This window comes from Nesoenas mayeri (assembly GCF_963082525.1).
Source record: "Nesoenas mayeri genome assembly, chromosome: 1".
Taxonomy (NCBI): Eukaryota; Metazoa; Chordata; class Aves; order Columbiformes; family Columbidae; genus Nesoenas; species Nesoenas mayeri.
In genome coordinates this window covers 131,033,773-131,049,435 of record NC_137541.1, presented here as the reverse complement: position 1 = coordinate 131,049,435, position 15,663 = coordinate 131,033,773, and the positions used below count along the sequence as shown (strand labels likewise).

General features: G+C 36.9%; 1 protein-coding gene across 2 annotated transcripts in view; it reads left to right on the top strand.

Annotated features, from left to right (window-relative positions):
• CADM2 (cell adhesion molecule 2) overlaps positions 1-14,855 on the top strand; it is a gene marked incomplete at its 5' end in the record, with an annotated part of 673,112 nt that extends 658,257 nt beyond the window's left edge. For both annotated transcript variants that reach the window (XM_080344633.1, XM_080344634.1), the window contains 2 exons: positions 12,936-13,061; positions 14,626-14,855. In XM_080344633.1, coding sequence (XP_080200759.1) covers positions 12,936-13,061; positions 14,626-14,744 — 245 coding nt within the window. In that variant the 3' untranslated portion in view covers positions 14,745-14,855. The remainder of the gene's footprint in view (positions 1-12,935; positions 13,062-14,625) is intronic.
• Between the last annotated feature and the right edge of the window lie 808 nt (positions 14,856-15,663).

Sequence of the window (15,663 nt, the reverse complement as noted above, 5' to 3'; positions counted from 1 at the left end):
TTACTGGGATGAAAAAGAAATCTGAAGCCAGGAAAATATAGCTGCTCATTTTTCTAACATTAATTCTCTGCTACCTTCTTGTATCGCAGAATCACAGAGTGGTTGGGGTTGGAAGGGACGTCTGTAGATCATCTAGTCCAACCCACCTGCTAAAGCAGGTTCACCCAGAGCAAATCACAGAGTAATGTGTCCAGGAGGGTTTTGAATGTCTTTGGAGAAGGAGACTCCACAGCCTCTCTGGGCAGCCTGTTCCAGTGCTCCTCCACCCTCAAAGTAACAAAGCTACTCATATTCAGATGGAACCTCCTGTGCTTCAGTCTGTGCCCATTGCCCCTCATCCTATTGTTGGGCACCGCTGAAAAGAGTCTGGTCCCAGCCTCTTGACACCTGCCCCTGAGATATTTTTAAGCAGCGATAAGATCCCATCTCAGCCTTCTCTTCTCCAGGCTGCCAGCTGACATACATCTTCAATGATTCTATTATTAAAATGAAACAACTTTGCCTGTTAAATTCAAGGTTATTTATGAACCCACGGATTCATGTTGACCTGTTTAACAATGTTTAACAACATCTCTAATACTTCTTTGTTGATTTCCATAATCTAGAAGTTGATTCACCCTATTTCTGGCTTATTCATGTATTCTGTTTATTTTTATCTTCATCAGTTATTTGCTGTGATTTTCTTTCAGTAATGTAGCTGTGTAAGATTATCTTGTTCAGTCTCATGTCTCTGAAATAAGGGCATCCAGCTATTAATTTCTTCATTATGCAAACACATAGGAATAAATGCACAGTTTCCTTTTATCTAAAAAACAAAAATTATATCCATCAAAAGTTTAGCAAAAATTAAACACACAGAAATCCATTTCAAATGTTTTTAAAATACTATCATGTAAAATATTGTTTGTAAGGACAGATGAAGTACTCACCTTACCCCTACTACCACTGTATATAAAAACCACTAATTGTTCTGTCAGTCATTCTATGAGTAAAGATCATTCACTGTTGATGAGTCTCAATTTATTTCAAGGGAACCGAGACACAGGTAAAGAAAACACTTTGCCAAAGCATGCATACGGGTATTTGTTGCATGGCAAGGATTTAAACCTGATTTTCCATGCTTATCTCTCGAAAAACTAACTTTTTTTTCAAGGAATGTCACCAGCATAGTGTCCTGGAGGGACATCTCACGAGCCTCTAGGCCTTAAGTGTTGTTGTGAGCAGACTAAGTCATCACTAGGCAGAACAAGCATATGTTTTCAGGATTTTACTAGGCTACAAGGTGTAAAAAAACCATTTCTACCTTAAGTACTGAAATAGATTTTGCAGGAACAGGCCACATGCTGCCTCCTTGGCCCAGGTGACAAGAGCAGCGCTTTGATGAGTAGCTGCTACCAGCATGGAGGACTCTCTGATTATGCACTGTCCTGCGCCGCAGGCTCACTGCTGCGTTTGGCGCCAGACCCAGACACTCCGGTGTCAGAGAGGAGCTGTCGCAATGGGCTGTGAATTCATGAATCTCACCTCCAGAAGAGGAGGAGCAGCTTGCTAAAGCTTTCCAGAGGGCGAGGAAGGCTAGAAATGCTACTTTTCACAGCTAATGGAATCGTAGCTCCTTCTTTAGTTTATCTGCACCTCCTTTGGTAGCCAGCGTCTTGTAAATTGCAACTGGGATCTAACACTCCGGTTTTAAAGCAAGAAAAGCACTTAATCTTGGTTTATGCCCTGTTTGTTGTATACTTGTTTTACTGAATTAAGGGCTGTAACACTAGAAAACTTGAAATATCCACATTTGGCTTCATATTCCTAACCTTCCAGTAAAAATCTCTGTTTTTCAGCTGAGTATAGTATTTACTCACTTCATATTGGGAATTATATTGCTATAATGGGATAGCCATAACTAAAATTTTGCTGACTAACAAAAGCTTCTGCACCCAACAAAATGTCACAATGATCAGAATCACATTTTTGAAGTGCATCTTTATTTTTAGTCGGTTTAAGCACACAAAATACTTCAGAGAGGAACATAATGTACCTTACATGTCTATAATGTAAAGGGAACAGACTTACTAGGAAGGAAGAAGGAAAGAGATGAAGTTGCTCTGCAGTAGCATTTGGAAGAGTCGTGTTACTTCCAGCTTTGTTTGGAGTGCTGTTTTTTGCTTCTGCATTTGATGTTCATGGTTTCCTAAAGAGAGAACTAAGTTTTAGGAGGCCTTTTAAGAGGAAATGTGAATTAATGAACCACTTCAGTTAAGTAAGAGTGGATGCAAAGTGATGTAATCTGATGAGACAATGCAGGGTAAAGGGATTATACGGAAATTTTCCTGCAGTTTAAAGAGTATAAGAACTGAATAGGAAAAGGAAGGGAAAGCTACTTGATGAAGTGGCCAAATAGGAAATGAGCAGAATATTTCTAGAGCAAAAAATGCCATGAGATATTTCCTAGACTCATGAATCCTTCCAAGAACTTTTTCCAGACCAATAGCTTGAAGGAAACCAATTTTAACTACTGCAGTACAAAGATGCTGACCTCTTAGGAGCTGTAGAGCAAAAAGAGCTTTCTGCTGGGCTTTACAACATGAATTTAAAGGGCCAAAGATCTCCTTGCTGAGCAGCACCTTGATTTACAGAGTGTCCTGGTACAGTTTCTGGTCAGAATGAATTTTTAAGAAGAGGTACAAATGTGATATTGTAAACCATGAATATCCACAGTTTGACTAAGATAAGAGATTTGTCATTTTTTAAAAAATAAGCACTGGTATTTTCAATTTTGAGTTAATTTTGTTGTAGCTTTCTGAGTTGTAAACCTCAAGGAGCTGTAAATCATAAGAAAGAGCAGCCCTTCTAACCACAATTAGTTGCTCTGTGAATAAATTCCATATATTTTTTGCCAGCCTTTTTTTCTTACCATAAGTTTTTTAAAAGACCTCCAGTAATGTAGTAAATTTCGACTCTCCACGTATTGCAAGCACTACTGCAAGGAGGTGTAAAGTAAATGGAGAAATGGCAGCATCATTTTCTATTTTTCCCTTGAAATTTTTGTTGTTTATTTTTTGGGTAGCAGGTTGGGATTTTTCTTTAATGAGAGGCCATGAATTTCTGTTCTGAGAGTGACCTGCATTTTTCTAGCAGATAGAGTATAATTTGAAGCTATTGACATATTGTGCAAGACTTTTCTGATTTTTAAAGTTCTCCTCAAGAACTGTTCCAGTACACCACATACACTCATTTCCCCAGTATTAGACTTTTTACAGCTTCTCAGACCAGGATCAGACTACTATTAAATTGGGGTGGCCATCTTCAAATAGTGTGAGCACAATCAGCATTTAGTAAAATAAACATGGCCCCATTATTTCTTAATGCCTTGCTTAACAACTTTAAGATTAGACTATGTCGCCCAAACTCCCAGTAGGCAGTCCTTAAACAGTGAGTAATATTTCTGTCTGCCATAGTCAAGTAATCCCAAATGTAAGTAATTTACAGGCTGACATTAGGGACTGTTACAAGAGACCTATTGTACTATGTCACTGAAAATCAGCCTGCCTCTGCACGTTTGATCAACAGCCAGATGGAGGCTTTTATCACATTTATTTAATCTGAAATATACATAGTAATTACAGTGGACCTCTGATTTGTTCAGTCCTCATTGCTGTCTCAAGAGAAGGTAGGAAATTAATCTGTCAGTTGCAGACTGGTGTGGATGTGACCCCCTTGTTAGAATCCAGATGTATTGCAGCCAGCAGTGCAGACAAGAGAGATCATGAGTGCTGCTGGAAATGAATGCATGCTGCCAAGTTAAAAAAAAAAAAAAAAATAGGCCCATTAAGCAAAAACTATGTAGCTTTATTTTTTTTGTGAATACAAAAAGCCTTTAGGAAAGTAAAGATCAACCTTATTCTTAGCAAATCCATTACCAATCAATGACATTAAGAGCAAACAGTGTCTCACTAATAGCTGGGTGGTATTTAACTTTAAGGCATTTGAAAACAACGCAGTCTTAATGTTCCCAGAGGAGTATTTGGTTAAGATATTGAATTCCATCAAGCATGTCATTATTAAATGGGGAAAATATTGTTGTTTCCATTAGTACAAAGTTGTCATAAAGAATGAATAGTATTCAATTAAATTACAGGCAAAACTTCAAATAAATTGAAGGTGGTTTTATTGCTTGGACAGAAACTTCACTAATGGATATTACCATTGTACCAAAGAATTTACATAAGATTCTATGCCCTAACTAAAACAGCTATAAAAGATTCCTCACATATTAACAGGGATGCTCACCTTCCTATTAATAATTTACTCTTCTGTTACTCTGTGCATTACAACAGACTGTCTCTGCTAATCTATCTCACATCCCTCTTTCTGAGATGAGCTGGGTCAGTCAACAGCCTCTTTTGGCTCAGTTACCCTAACCGCAAGTATGCCTAGCTAATCTTGTGGAGATATATTGACAGATAAAATATGCTATTAATTGCCAAAGAGGAAATTCTGTTGCAATTACTCATACTGAGTAGTCCCACGACAGATTAAATTGCTTTTCAGCATGAATAAGGTGTCAGATTCTGGCTGTAAGCGGCTGGTTTACTGGGGTTCTTTTTTGTCATTATAAGCTTATAATTATTTTAATCTGATTTGGTAAGAAAAAATTAGTATGACAAGCATACAGAATTCATTTGAACAATACGTTTTCTTCCACCACAGAGTAAGTATTAATTAGAACTGTTCTTCAATTAAATTAAAGCTGCCCTTCTTGGTTTTAAAACTCTCATGAACATGTTCAGTACAATGTATCTTGTGCAACTGTGAATCTGCTCATGCGTCCCTGATCCTTATAGGACCATACATGTTCTCGGTTAACTTTATGTCTGTGGGTCTGCTTTACTGGTGAGAAAACTTTCTCTTCCCTACCTTATGCCATTGGGAACAACTTTGTCTCTGTGATTCACTGAACCTCTCCATTTATTTCATACCTTTTCTCAGCTGAAAGCATGTCTTTCTTGCACTGCTTATGTGAAGTAGTATCTATTATTTGAGGTCTGCAGTGATAATGTTTATCTCTGAGAAGCAATTTGTGAGGGAGTTTGTACAACAGCATAAAAACAAAGCAGAAAAAAAGTCACAGCAAAAACATTTATTCTACTTTCTAGTGGGCTTAAACTGTTGGGTCTTCCTTAAGGTTAACACAATAACTGTCTTAGAAGCTTTGAGCAATGATCCTTTGAGCAATTACTCTCTTAACAACTGTAGTTCATGATATGTAGCTGTGGTGATCATGTGTTGCTTTCTCATGGTACTGGAAAGATAACACTGCCAGAGACCATCTGAATACCTGGCCCCAGCCACTGTGATGGAGAGCAGCAATAGATGCCCACACTCAGAAAACACTGCTGAGCACGTGCTCCATGCTCCCTTCCCACACAATCACATTCATATTCTTGCTGGAAAACCAAAGCCTGTGAGAAGTGACCAAAAGCCACAACTACAAGGTACTACAAGGAAGGGAGCAGAAAAGTACATTGGCGTATCCGATCTCTGTGTTAATTAGTGAATCATTCATTATTTGTACAGATAATTAACTTCTGATGACAGGGAAAGGAGTTGTGTGCACACACACACCTGCTCCAGCTGGTGCCTGTCCTTTTTCTGATGAAGAAAACCAAGAAGAGCAGGGATCCATTTATTGATGGAAAGTCATCAGGAGAAAAATGATGCTTATGAAATGTGGTTTTTCTCACAAAGTCATGCATCTTGATTTTGTAGGTAGGGATGAGTTCTTCCTCTTATTTATTTATATATTTTTAAAATTATCTAATTGGCTGAAGTTTCCAAACTTCCATCTCCTTTCTTTTGATTTCTTCAATGGAGGCACTGAGCATTCTGTAACTTCACAAGAAGACAAAAATTTAAATGCTGGAAGCAGAGTTAAGGCATCAACTGTGTGTTGCTGCAGCCCACAGTCAACTTGTTCAGGGAAAGAAACTTACCAGGGAAATTCTACAGTCATCTGTGCCAGTTGTCTCTTTCCCTACAGCCTCCTGTTTCAGTAGCTAGAAGTTATAGCTGGACAGACTGCAAGTATTTCTTCAAGCCCTGAATTGACTAAATTATCCTCTACAGAAAATAAGATGAAGACAAAATTTGTGGATTTTAGTTCTTTTTTCCTAAGACAAAGTCTGAAGCAATTGATGGACAAAAATATAATCTTGTCAATACGAAAAGTCCTTTATGTGCTCTAATGATAACAACTGTTCCCTTCAGGAAAGTGGAACTTTTAAAGCAGCATTAAGGAGAAAAAATAAAAAAAATAAAACAAACAAACAAACAAACAAAGAACACTTAAAAAAACCCACCGCTATGTTAATGACGCAAGGCTCAAAATCTGCAACAAGGCTCTAAGGACCCCAAAAAATACTGTTACACTTTTTGTTTAACATTGTAGGTATACAGCTCTCCTGTTAGCATTGCAAATAATACATTTACAGAATAAATAGGTATGGGTAATGCTTTTATTTACCTTTGACAAGGGCCATCTACTTACAAATACACATCAGAAGACATTTGGATTTTTCTCTCGACTGAAAGAAGTCTGAGAATCATGAGAACAACATGAACTCTTCAAAAGGAGCTGTAGGTTCAGCTGCTGAAACATTAGTGTGAGACTTTTGTGCTTCTGGGATGTGGGCTCTTCTTAATTGAAATGTATATATAACTCAGTACTGTGAAAAAAAAAAAATCACTTTGAGGTAAAATGGGCCAAACATGCTACTGCAGTAACTAGAGAAGAAAGGGCTATCAATTCCTTTGAAGATTTACAAGTAAAGTTTTTTCTGCCTGTCTAGTCTATGGTTGATGATGTTCCTCTATAAAAATAGCAGTTTACATATGCAGTATATTAGTACACTGTTTTGTTCTTCTTTGCTTCAGGCACTGAAGAAAAAGAAGCTTGTCACATATTTTAGGTTCAGAACTGGTTAATAACAAAACACATTTTCAATGAATTTCACAACCAACCCCTTTGGGCAGCTACTCTTTGCAATTTAAATGAAGGTGAAGAAACTTTCTTTTCTCCTTAACAATACTTTCACAAGTTTCATGTACATGTATTTTAGTGCTTAGCACTATATTACAAAATGAGATTAAAAGTACCTGTTTCAGCACTCCAGGCCAGGCAAAGGGAAATTGAACTCTTGGGTGCCCAAATTAAGGTGCTAAAATGGGTAAATTCTACTTACTGGCATTTATCACAGACAGCACTACTGCCTCTTTTCCTAAAGGAAATACCTTGTCAGCTATCGCTTCAGTCCTACCTCCTATCCATATTGTGAGTAAATTCCTGTTTTAGTCTTTTTTTGTCCTACTGCTGTTAGACAAATAATTGTGGGTTTGGTTTTGTTTGTTTGTGGAGTTTTTGTTTTGTTTTGCAGTTTAATGCTTGGTTTTTTGTTTTTTGTTTTTTGTTTTTTTTTCCAAAGCTTACATTTTTGGAACAGTTAAAAATTATATGAACCCTATGGCTAAAGCTGGCGAATGGTATTAACCTAAATACATTTTTAAAACCAAGCTTGTTCCATAAACTGCAGAAAGAAATCTTCTCTGGTTCCCAATGAGATTGTGCCTCATGGTTGACTGCCTTTTTAAACTGAATTATACAAATTCTGCAATGTGACCTGACCATTATGAGACAAGAAGGAAGAGAAGCTGCAAGTGGTTATGGGGGGAAGGGGGAAAAGATGACTTGGGAAGGGCTCAGATTTTATAAATGCCATCTAACCAGGTGAAAAGCTTCTAACAGAATCTGTGCAGTAGTGGACGCCAAAGTGCTCACAATGGAGAGAAACCTCTAATGAAGAATTGATTCCTGGGCACAGATTTTGACTGAAACTTTTGTCTCTGTTAGAGTTTTTCTGAAGTTGTCTTTCCTGTAGGTTCTCTGATATCTAATAAGTTCCTGCAGCAACCTGTCCCCTCAGATTATAGGAAAACTGTAATCTTGAGATCTTTACTGTTTCTTAAAACTTGTCATAATGCGTCCATGGTTCTTAAGTAATTTGCTCGGAGTGAAAAAGCATGAATACACAAGTTATCTCTGCTTAGGAAATTAACCTGAAATACAGAGAGGTTTTAGTGGATAACATTTCTAATTTAACTTGCATTCTCTGGTGGACTTCACAAACTCAAAGTTACTTGCTTTCCACAGTTTTTGCAGTTGGCTCTCCTCTGGCTAAGGCACTTAGAAGTAGTGCAGGTTTAGATGTCTCATGATTTGTGGTTCCTTGCTAGATTTTCTCCAGGAATGTTCACTGGTTTCCACTACTCATTTTCACCCTGCCTTCATCTGCAGCAGTTCAACAGCCCTTCAAATATGACAGAGCTATTTATTTAATTTTTATGCTTTTTGGATTTCCCCACCCTAAAATGTACTTTGCTTTACTGATCTGATTTTGAGCCAGGCCCTTCAAACAATTGCTTTTGCAGAAGTATGAAATATTGGCAAGTTATACTGGGAATGATAACAAGTCCTTGAATATGGGGAAAGAAGCCAAAGTCACTTGAAGAGATTTTTCTGTCACATAAATTGTAACATGGAGCCATGCCCCAGGATCCCTTGCTGGAGCCCTTCTACTTTGCCTCAGCGGTTGATTATTCATGAAATCAGTAAAAGTGACTGTAGGCTGATGGTTTCAGTACTTACCTGAGAAATGGGACATCCCTGTTCTTTTTCCAGCCCTAAGGAACAGTAATTTATGAATAATACATCTGCTTAATATGTCTTCATTTTGTGAATGCTATTTAAGCTTCACAGCAAATTAGGACCTTTAATTTCAATTTTTCTTTTAGTAGAAATGGTCAAAACAAATTACTGTTTTGCATGCCTCCAACATAGGTGTATATCATGCTCAGAGTGATTTTTTAAAACTTCAGCACCTGAGACAAAAACACATTAATAAAGTTCTTCAATAAATGGAGCTGCTTGAGCATATGCTCCCCCAAATATGTCATTTCAGCATTCACAAATGTGTTTGTTCTCCCTTTGCTTAGGGAAGGGTTATCTGACCCTTTCCTGCAGCCTGCTCAGTCAAGTTAGCTATGCATAGATAAGAAGGAAACTTATGCAGGGAGAAAATGAAATTAGATGGATAATTAACATATATTTTATGCAAAAGCATGAAAAACTGTTCCAAAATTTATCTGGTTAACTAACGTGTGAATTCATATAAAAATATTCTACACTGAAGCTTTGTCAGCAGGTCATAAAAAGCACATATCTCCTTATTTAATAGGTCTAAGATTTATATGATGCGTTTCATTTCTTAATGACTGATACATTTTTTTCTTAGTCATTTTAAGTATGTAATTTCTGGAGGTTTGTGAATAAACAGTAACAGGCAAATCCCAGAAATTAAAAATGGTTGTAACTTCACAGCATCAGCAATCGGTATTTTGAGGAGGCTTTCTAAATTTAGGACAAAAAACAAACAAAAAAGAATTATGAGATTTTGTGTCATTGTCTCGCTGTAAGATTTTAAGATTTCCTTAGTCTCATCAAAGGATGAAATAAACAGAAAAACAACTGCTATTTGAAGAAGATGTAGTGTTTATTGCATAGCTGAATACTTAAGATTTCATTTACTGAAGTTATGTGTGGCAGGGTAGGATTTGCCTGGTAAAGCTCATGAAGCTTATGATGGGAATCTAAAAATAATATAATTACTGTTCTATTTTTTGGAAAGCAAAATGTCGGGTGGTCAGCTCCTAAATACATGTTTAACACTGTCAGGAACTTCAATGGGAGTTGCTAGTATAAGTGCCCAGAATGCTTGAGTAATTACACATGTTCACTGCATAAATACCTAAACCACAAAATGGCATAGTTTCCAATCCCCTGTATTTCTATCATTCAGATACTGTCCAGGCAGACTTTGACCCAGTAATTATTTATACGATGATAGATAGCCCCATATCTATAATTCACTCATGGGGCTTATGTCATTTAATGAAAGGCAAAAGTATAGTACGTTACTCTGTATGCTTAATGTAGGGCATATTTAATGCTAACATTATTTTCCTATGAGGCAAATATTTCTATGAGGTGCACTTCCTGTTCAGAATATTGTTTATGTTGTATAAATTTTCATTTTGAGATTAAAGAATTCTTGTTTCACAGTAAAATATTGGACGTTTTAGAGGATCTCTTTATTTCCTTCCCTTCCACCTCTTCTTTCCTCTCCTTTCTTTCCTTTTTTCTTTTTAACAAATAAGTTATTCAGTGGTAATATAATGGTAATAGGTCGTGGACAGGTTTGTTCATGGGCAAACTTGTCTAGCAATACTTACCATTATAATTTGACTTTGATATCAAGGTTAAGAGATTATAGCAGAAATACAATACTAACTTTTCATTCCTATGAATATCTAAATTAATTTTAAAGTTCAAAACTTCGACCTATAGCAGGCATAGAATCTCATTAATCCACATTAGTGAGAACTTTACATATATGTTGGCTTTAAGCCGTTTCATGTAGTCATATCAGGTATGCCAGAAGAGAAGTGAGTAGCCATGTATAAGAAACCACCTGAGGATAAAAACACAGTGTATTGTGAGGATTTTTAATCATAATGTTTATTAAAGCTCACAGAGGAGATATATTGTAAATCTGGGTATTGAGCCAAGGCTGTAGACTGCAACCAGCTTTTCAGAAAGTGCCTCTATAAAGTGCTGTGCCAGCCTTCTCTGGATTATACGCTGCATCAGGATGTATATTATCCCTTAAAATATCTCCTTTCATTCTTTAATTTTACTCCTAGTATACTAGCAGGAGTTAGCTTTTAGCGGGAAAACATGATCATGCTGCTGCTGGACCAGTATTGGGGAAGAGCATCTCTTGCAGGTCACATGCAGCATTTGGGGACATTGCTGCTCCTCCGTTCCTGAATGGGTCGTGCCTTTTTGCTGCAGGGAGGAGGTTTATCACAACGTTGCTACAGGCACCACAGCAGGAGGAATTTGTTAGATGGCTCAAGCAGGCTGACAATCCTGCAGCAACCTGTCACCTTCCATTTTCTCAAGGGAACAGTCACCTCCTCCTTACTCACTGTGGAAGACAGCGTCCCCGCAAGGCATGGGAAAGGATGGCTGCACACTTCAAGATCTTGCTTCAAAAAGGCAAGATTTCAGCTGTCTTGCTTTTCCCTGCAAGGCTGCTGGCACACAGAACTCAGGGTCATTTTTAATCACCAAAACGGAGGCAATGTCCCCTTGGACTGAATCTCCGTACTCAGTGTTGTGCCACCAACAGCAGCACCATGCCAGGAGGTTCATGGAGATGAAGGAAGAGGTGGGCACAGCTGACTTTGTAAAGTGTTTCTAGGTTTTTTGAGTCAAATAACTACTCTTTGCCATCACAAAAGTGCTATGGTCAACTTCTCCAAAGTCCTCTTAGCAGCCATAGGAGAAAGATGTGGGAGCTAAGCAAGCCAGCAATGAGTGACAAAGCCATGCCTGATGGTGATGGGTTCAGTGACTGTTAAGAACAGAACTGTATCTGTAACAGTGGCCATAGCGCCCTGTACTCCAGCAAACATGAAAGTGTAGTTTCGGTATGCCCGACTATTTACAAAAGAAAGAGAAAGCACGATTCTTTTCTTTCATCTATATGATATTATATTTGTGTACACTTGTGTAGGTGAAGGTATATCTATATATCTTACCATTATACAATGATCCTGGTCAGCAGAATGTAATTATGGTATGGAATCATACCTCCTCAGCATTATCAGAGCACCTTCTTGTCATGTTTACAGACTTGCCTTGTTTTCAGTGTAAATATTTTTCCTGCCTTTCCCTTTTGCAAAGCAAAGAAGTTGTTTGCAAACTATTTGTAGATTATAAACAGCACCTACGAGGGAAATGCCCTTGAACCAGTGAGAGTAGATTGATTGCAACACACAGTACATGCTAATAGCACCCTGAGGGAATTACTTTGTAGCAGAGGCATTTTCATAAAAATAGAAATCTTACCATGATTCTCAGTTTGAATTTTTACTTTCTTTTGCATATTTCGGATGAGTCAACAGTCACAGGTTGCTGGTTCATTGTTCAAAAGCTCCAAAGAATTACTCACCCCTAAGTAGTGCCATTTTCCTTCATTGCCTCTCTGTTACTTTTGTGAAACACCAGGCAACAGAACAGAAAAATGACCAGCACAGAAAGCTTGAATCTGACATTATTCCAAGTGTTCTGCACAGAGTTAGTAAAATGAACCTGATAATACATTGTTATATCTATTACAGGTTGCTCATCTTGGACATTAATCGAGTATTCATGGTAAATTGACAAAATGATGCTTGAGACTGAATGACGATCTTTCAGCTTGCCCGATACCTTTATCTGATCAAATTCATGCAGGCTCAGCCATGTGCAGAGGAACTTGGCATGGCTGCACTTTATCTCCCTTTTTATTTCTGGTGAAATAGGATAGGAGTGAGAGGAAGAGAATATATAAGGGATCCCCACTGAGAATCGGTTCTATAAATTATGTATTATGCAGACACTATTCTGCTGATGCTATCTGATCCCCAATTCTCAGTTCCTTGTTTTTCCTTCTATAAATAGCTATGGCCAGGTTTTTAGTTGTAAAATTACGAGGACAAAACAAGAAACCTTTCCCATTTAATAACCTCTGCCAAAGAAGAATAAGGCAATATTTTTCATAACTGTGATGTCTTCAGGGCTTTAACAATCTGGGAATACAAGCAGCACTATGTCGTTGATAAGATACTGGTAGTAAAAGTGGGAATAACCATGCTGAATATTAAAGAGGGAAATGCCCTATTTTCAGGATGATCGGTATAAAACTTGGTATTGTGAATTTTCCTGTCAATTTTTTTGTCTATGTAGGATCACTTTTGCTTTTTGTTTCTCCCTTTAGATCCAAATGCTTTGGCTGGACAGACCGGACCTGACCATGCTCTTATAGGAGGAATAGTGGCTGTAGTTGTCTTTGTAACGCTATGTTCTATAATTCTCCTTGGTCGATACCTGGCAAGACATAAAGGTAGGACTGATTTAGCGGAAGCTCAGTCCCTTTTGAAAGCAAGGCATAATTTCACCTGGGATGGCTGTTCTCTTTTGCCTTCCCCCATTTGCTAAATGATTTTGACTAGAAAGCTCAGTTCACAGCCCAGTCGCAAGTGAAGTCCCTGTAAATTTTACCCAGTTTTCCAGTGGACCGGCTAAGGCACAGGACATCTAGTTACATGCCCAAGGTCGTATCATAAGTCAGTGATTTAGAGAGACTAAGAGGCAAGATTCCCCCTTGGTTTTGGCCCTTGGCTCTAGACGTTTGGTTACATGATCTCATAGTTTTTTCTAGTACATCAGTTCAGCAGAATATATATAAACATAGAGAGAGAACAAGATTTTTCATTTTAATAAATTGTGCTAATACCTTAAGTATGTATTGAAAAAATATCAGACACTGGTGGTGAGTTTTCAGATCAGTGACTCTTTTGCTAATGATCCCACTGGAATCAGGGGTTAATTCCTGGGCCAAGCTTTACTTTATTCAGAGATTTCACCTTCACAATTCTACTCCCTTCCTTTTCAGGCCCCCCTGCCATCAGACATAACAGGGAATGACTGACACTGGCTTCTGACTAAGCTTCTCTATGATCCTATTTTGACCTAGTTAATTCCAAAGTAATTTCTTGAGATTCAACTTCTGAATGACTTGTAGAACTATTGTTAAAACACTCCCTTCCCCCTCCAAAAACAAAAGTGAAGAGAGGATTAGTGTTGATATTAACTCATTAAATTTCATTGTAGATAGGATAACTATATTGCCAGCATACATAAGCTGATAAAAACATATTTTTAATTTGATTGGACTCTGCAGGGAAAAAACAAGATTTTTTTTCTAATGAACCAGTGAAAGTGTGTCTCTTTTGTTTTATTTTCCTGAGTGAACAGTAACGCATCTCAGGCCCACATAAATAATGCTTTTCACAAATGGGAAGCTGACTATTTTACACAATTCTTTTTATTCATATCCTGAGCATAAAGATATCTGTTATTGTAGAATGTGAGTGGGTTCAGTTAATAAAACTACCTCAATTTTTTAATTCTTGGAAATGACTATAATACGATTCTGTAAAATTAAAGTGTAGATGCTATCAAGAACAAATAGAAATATAAAAATAATCAGTGGCTCTTTTTTATAAAAAATAAGCATTTATTAATATCTAAGTCTTCAAAGTTAGTTTGTTTTTTATGGATAGTTGTTCCATGAAATAACCAAGATTTTATCATTTGTTCTATAATTGCAAAATGTATTGCATATTAATGCAGCTAGATAAAGTGGATTTTTGTTAAAATATTTCCTTAATTTATTTGAGATATATTTGAATTTATGTATGTGTGTTGTCAGTATTAATACTGTAAGTATTTCTTAGACAAAGTAGAAAGCTGGGCATACCTCTATCACGTAGACTAAAATTGTGTAAAAATATTTATACATTCATGAAACAATGCAGTATAAAGCCAAAAACCTAATATTTCTTCTTTTCTTTTCTTTTCTTTTCTTTTCTTTTTTTTTTTTTCTGTTTTACTGATTCCTATAGGAACATATTTAACAAATGAAGCAAAAGGAGCCGAAGATGCACCTGATGCCGACACAGCCATTATCAATGCAGAAGGCAGTCAAGTCAATGCAGAGGAAAAAAAAGAGTATTTCATTTAGATGCAGAGCTAGAATCTTGGAGTTTTACTTATCAGGCTGACTGCTGGAGAAAACTGGCTATAATTTCTCAGAATTCCTTTATGCCATCTTCTGCTATCTTTATTAACTCTCACACCTGCTATAAGTAGCCAGTTTATGCCAACAATCAGCTGTTGACATCATCATTCTATAATTACAGTATCATGCGTAAAGCAGGACATTTCTTATTGCCTAAAATTCATATCCACTGCTCTCTTAACATACAGTGCTTGAATATACAGCCTTAACAATGTTAATCATCATCTTAATCCAAGTTTTCTACATTTTTAAATGTTATGCAGCTTTCTTCTTTTTTCTGTTTTCTTTTATCATGTCCCTACTAGTGTGTCATAAAACAAAATTCATAACAAATACTATTAGGTAGGGACCTAGCTTACTTACATAAAATGTTAAGTCTAAGATTAGAGGTTTACAAAGAATGTTTTATACATGTCTATCTATAATTCAAAAAAAAGCAACTTGTTTTTGAAACAAATGCCCTAGGAAACACAAACTGAAATACTTTTGGTATAGTTTCTTGCATGCTTGGATTTGATGGAAAGAAAATATCAGTCTACTGAATTTTTTGTTCTATTTTGCTTTGTTTTGTTATGTTTAAAATGGTACCTTGACAACAGTGCCATGTTTCAGTGGTAAAAATATGCTGAATAGCTATACAGATTCTGCAAAGTTAGATAACAGTACTTCATTTGAAACAAATTTGACCTGCCCTTTTACTGCTTTTTGGGATCATGAGATTAGAGAACTTTCTGTGTAACTTCTGTTTTTTATAATTTATTTGCTTCACATGACCTCACCTGCCTACTCAAATTTGAAGTGTTCATGGGGCACAACTGCAAGGCATTTTAGTATCTGTATATAGTGCATATAATAAATTCAA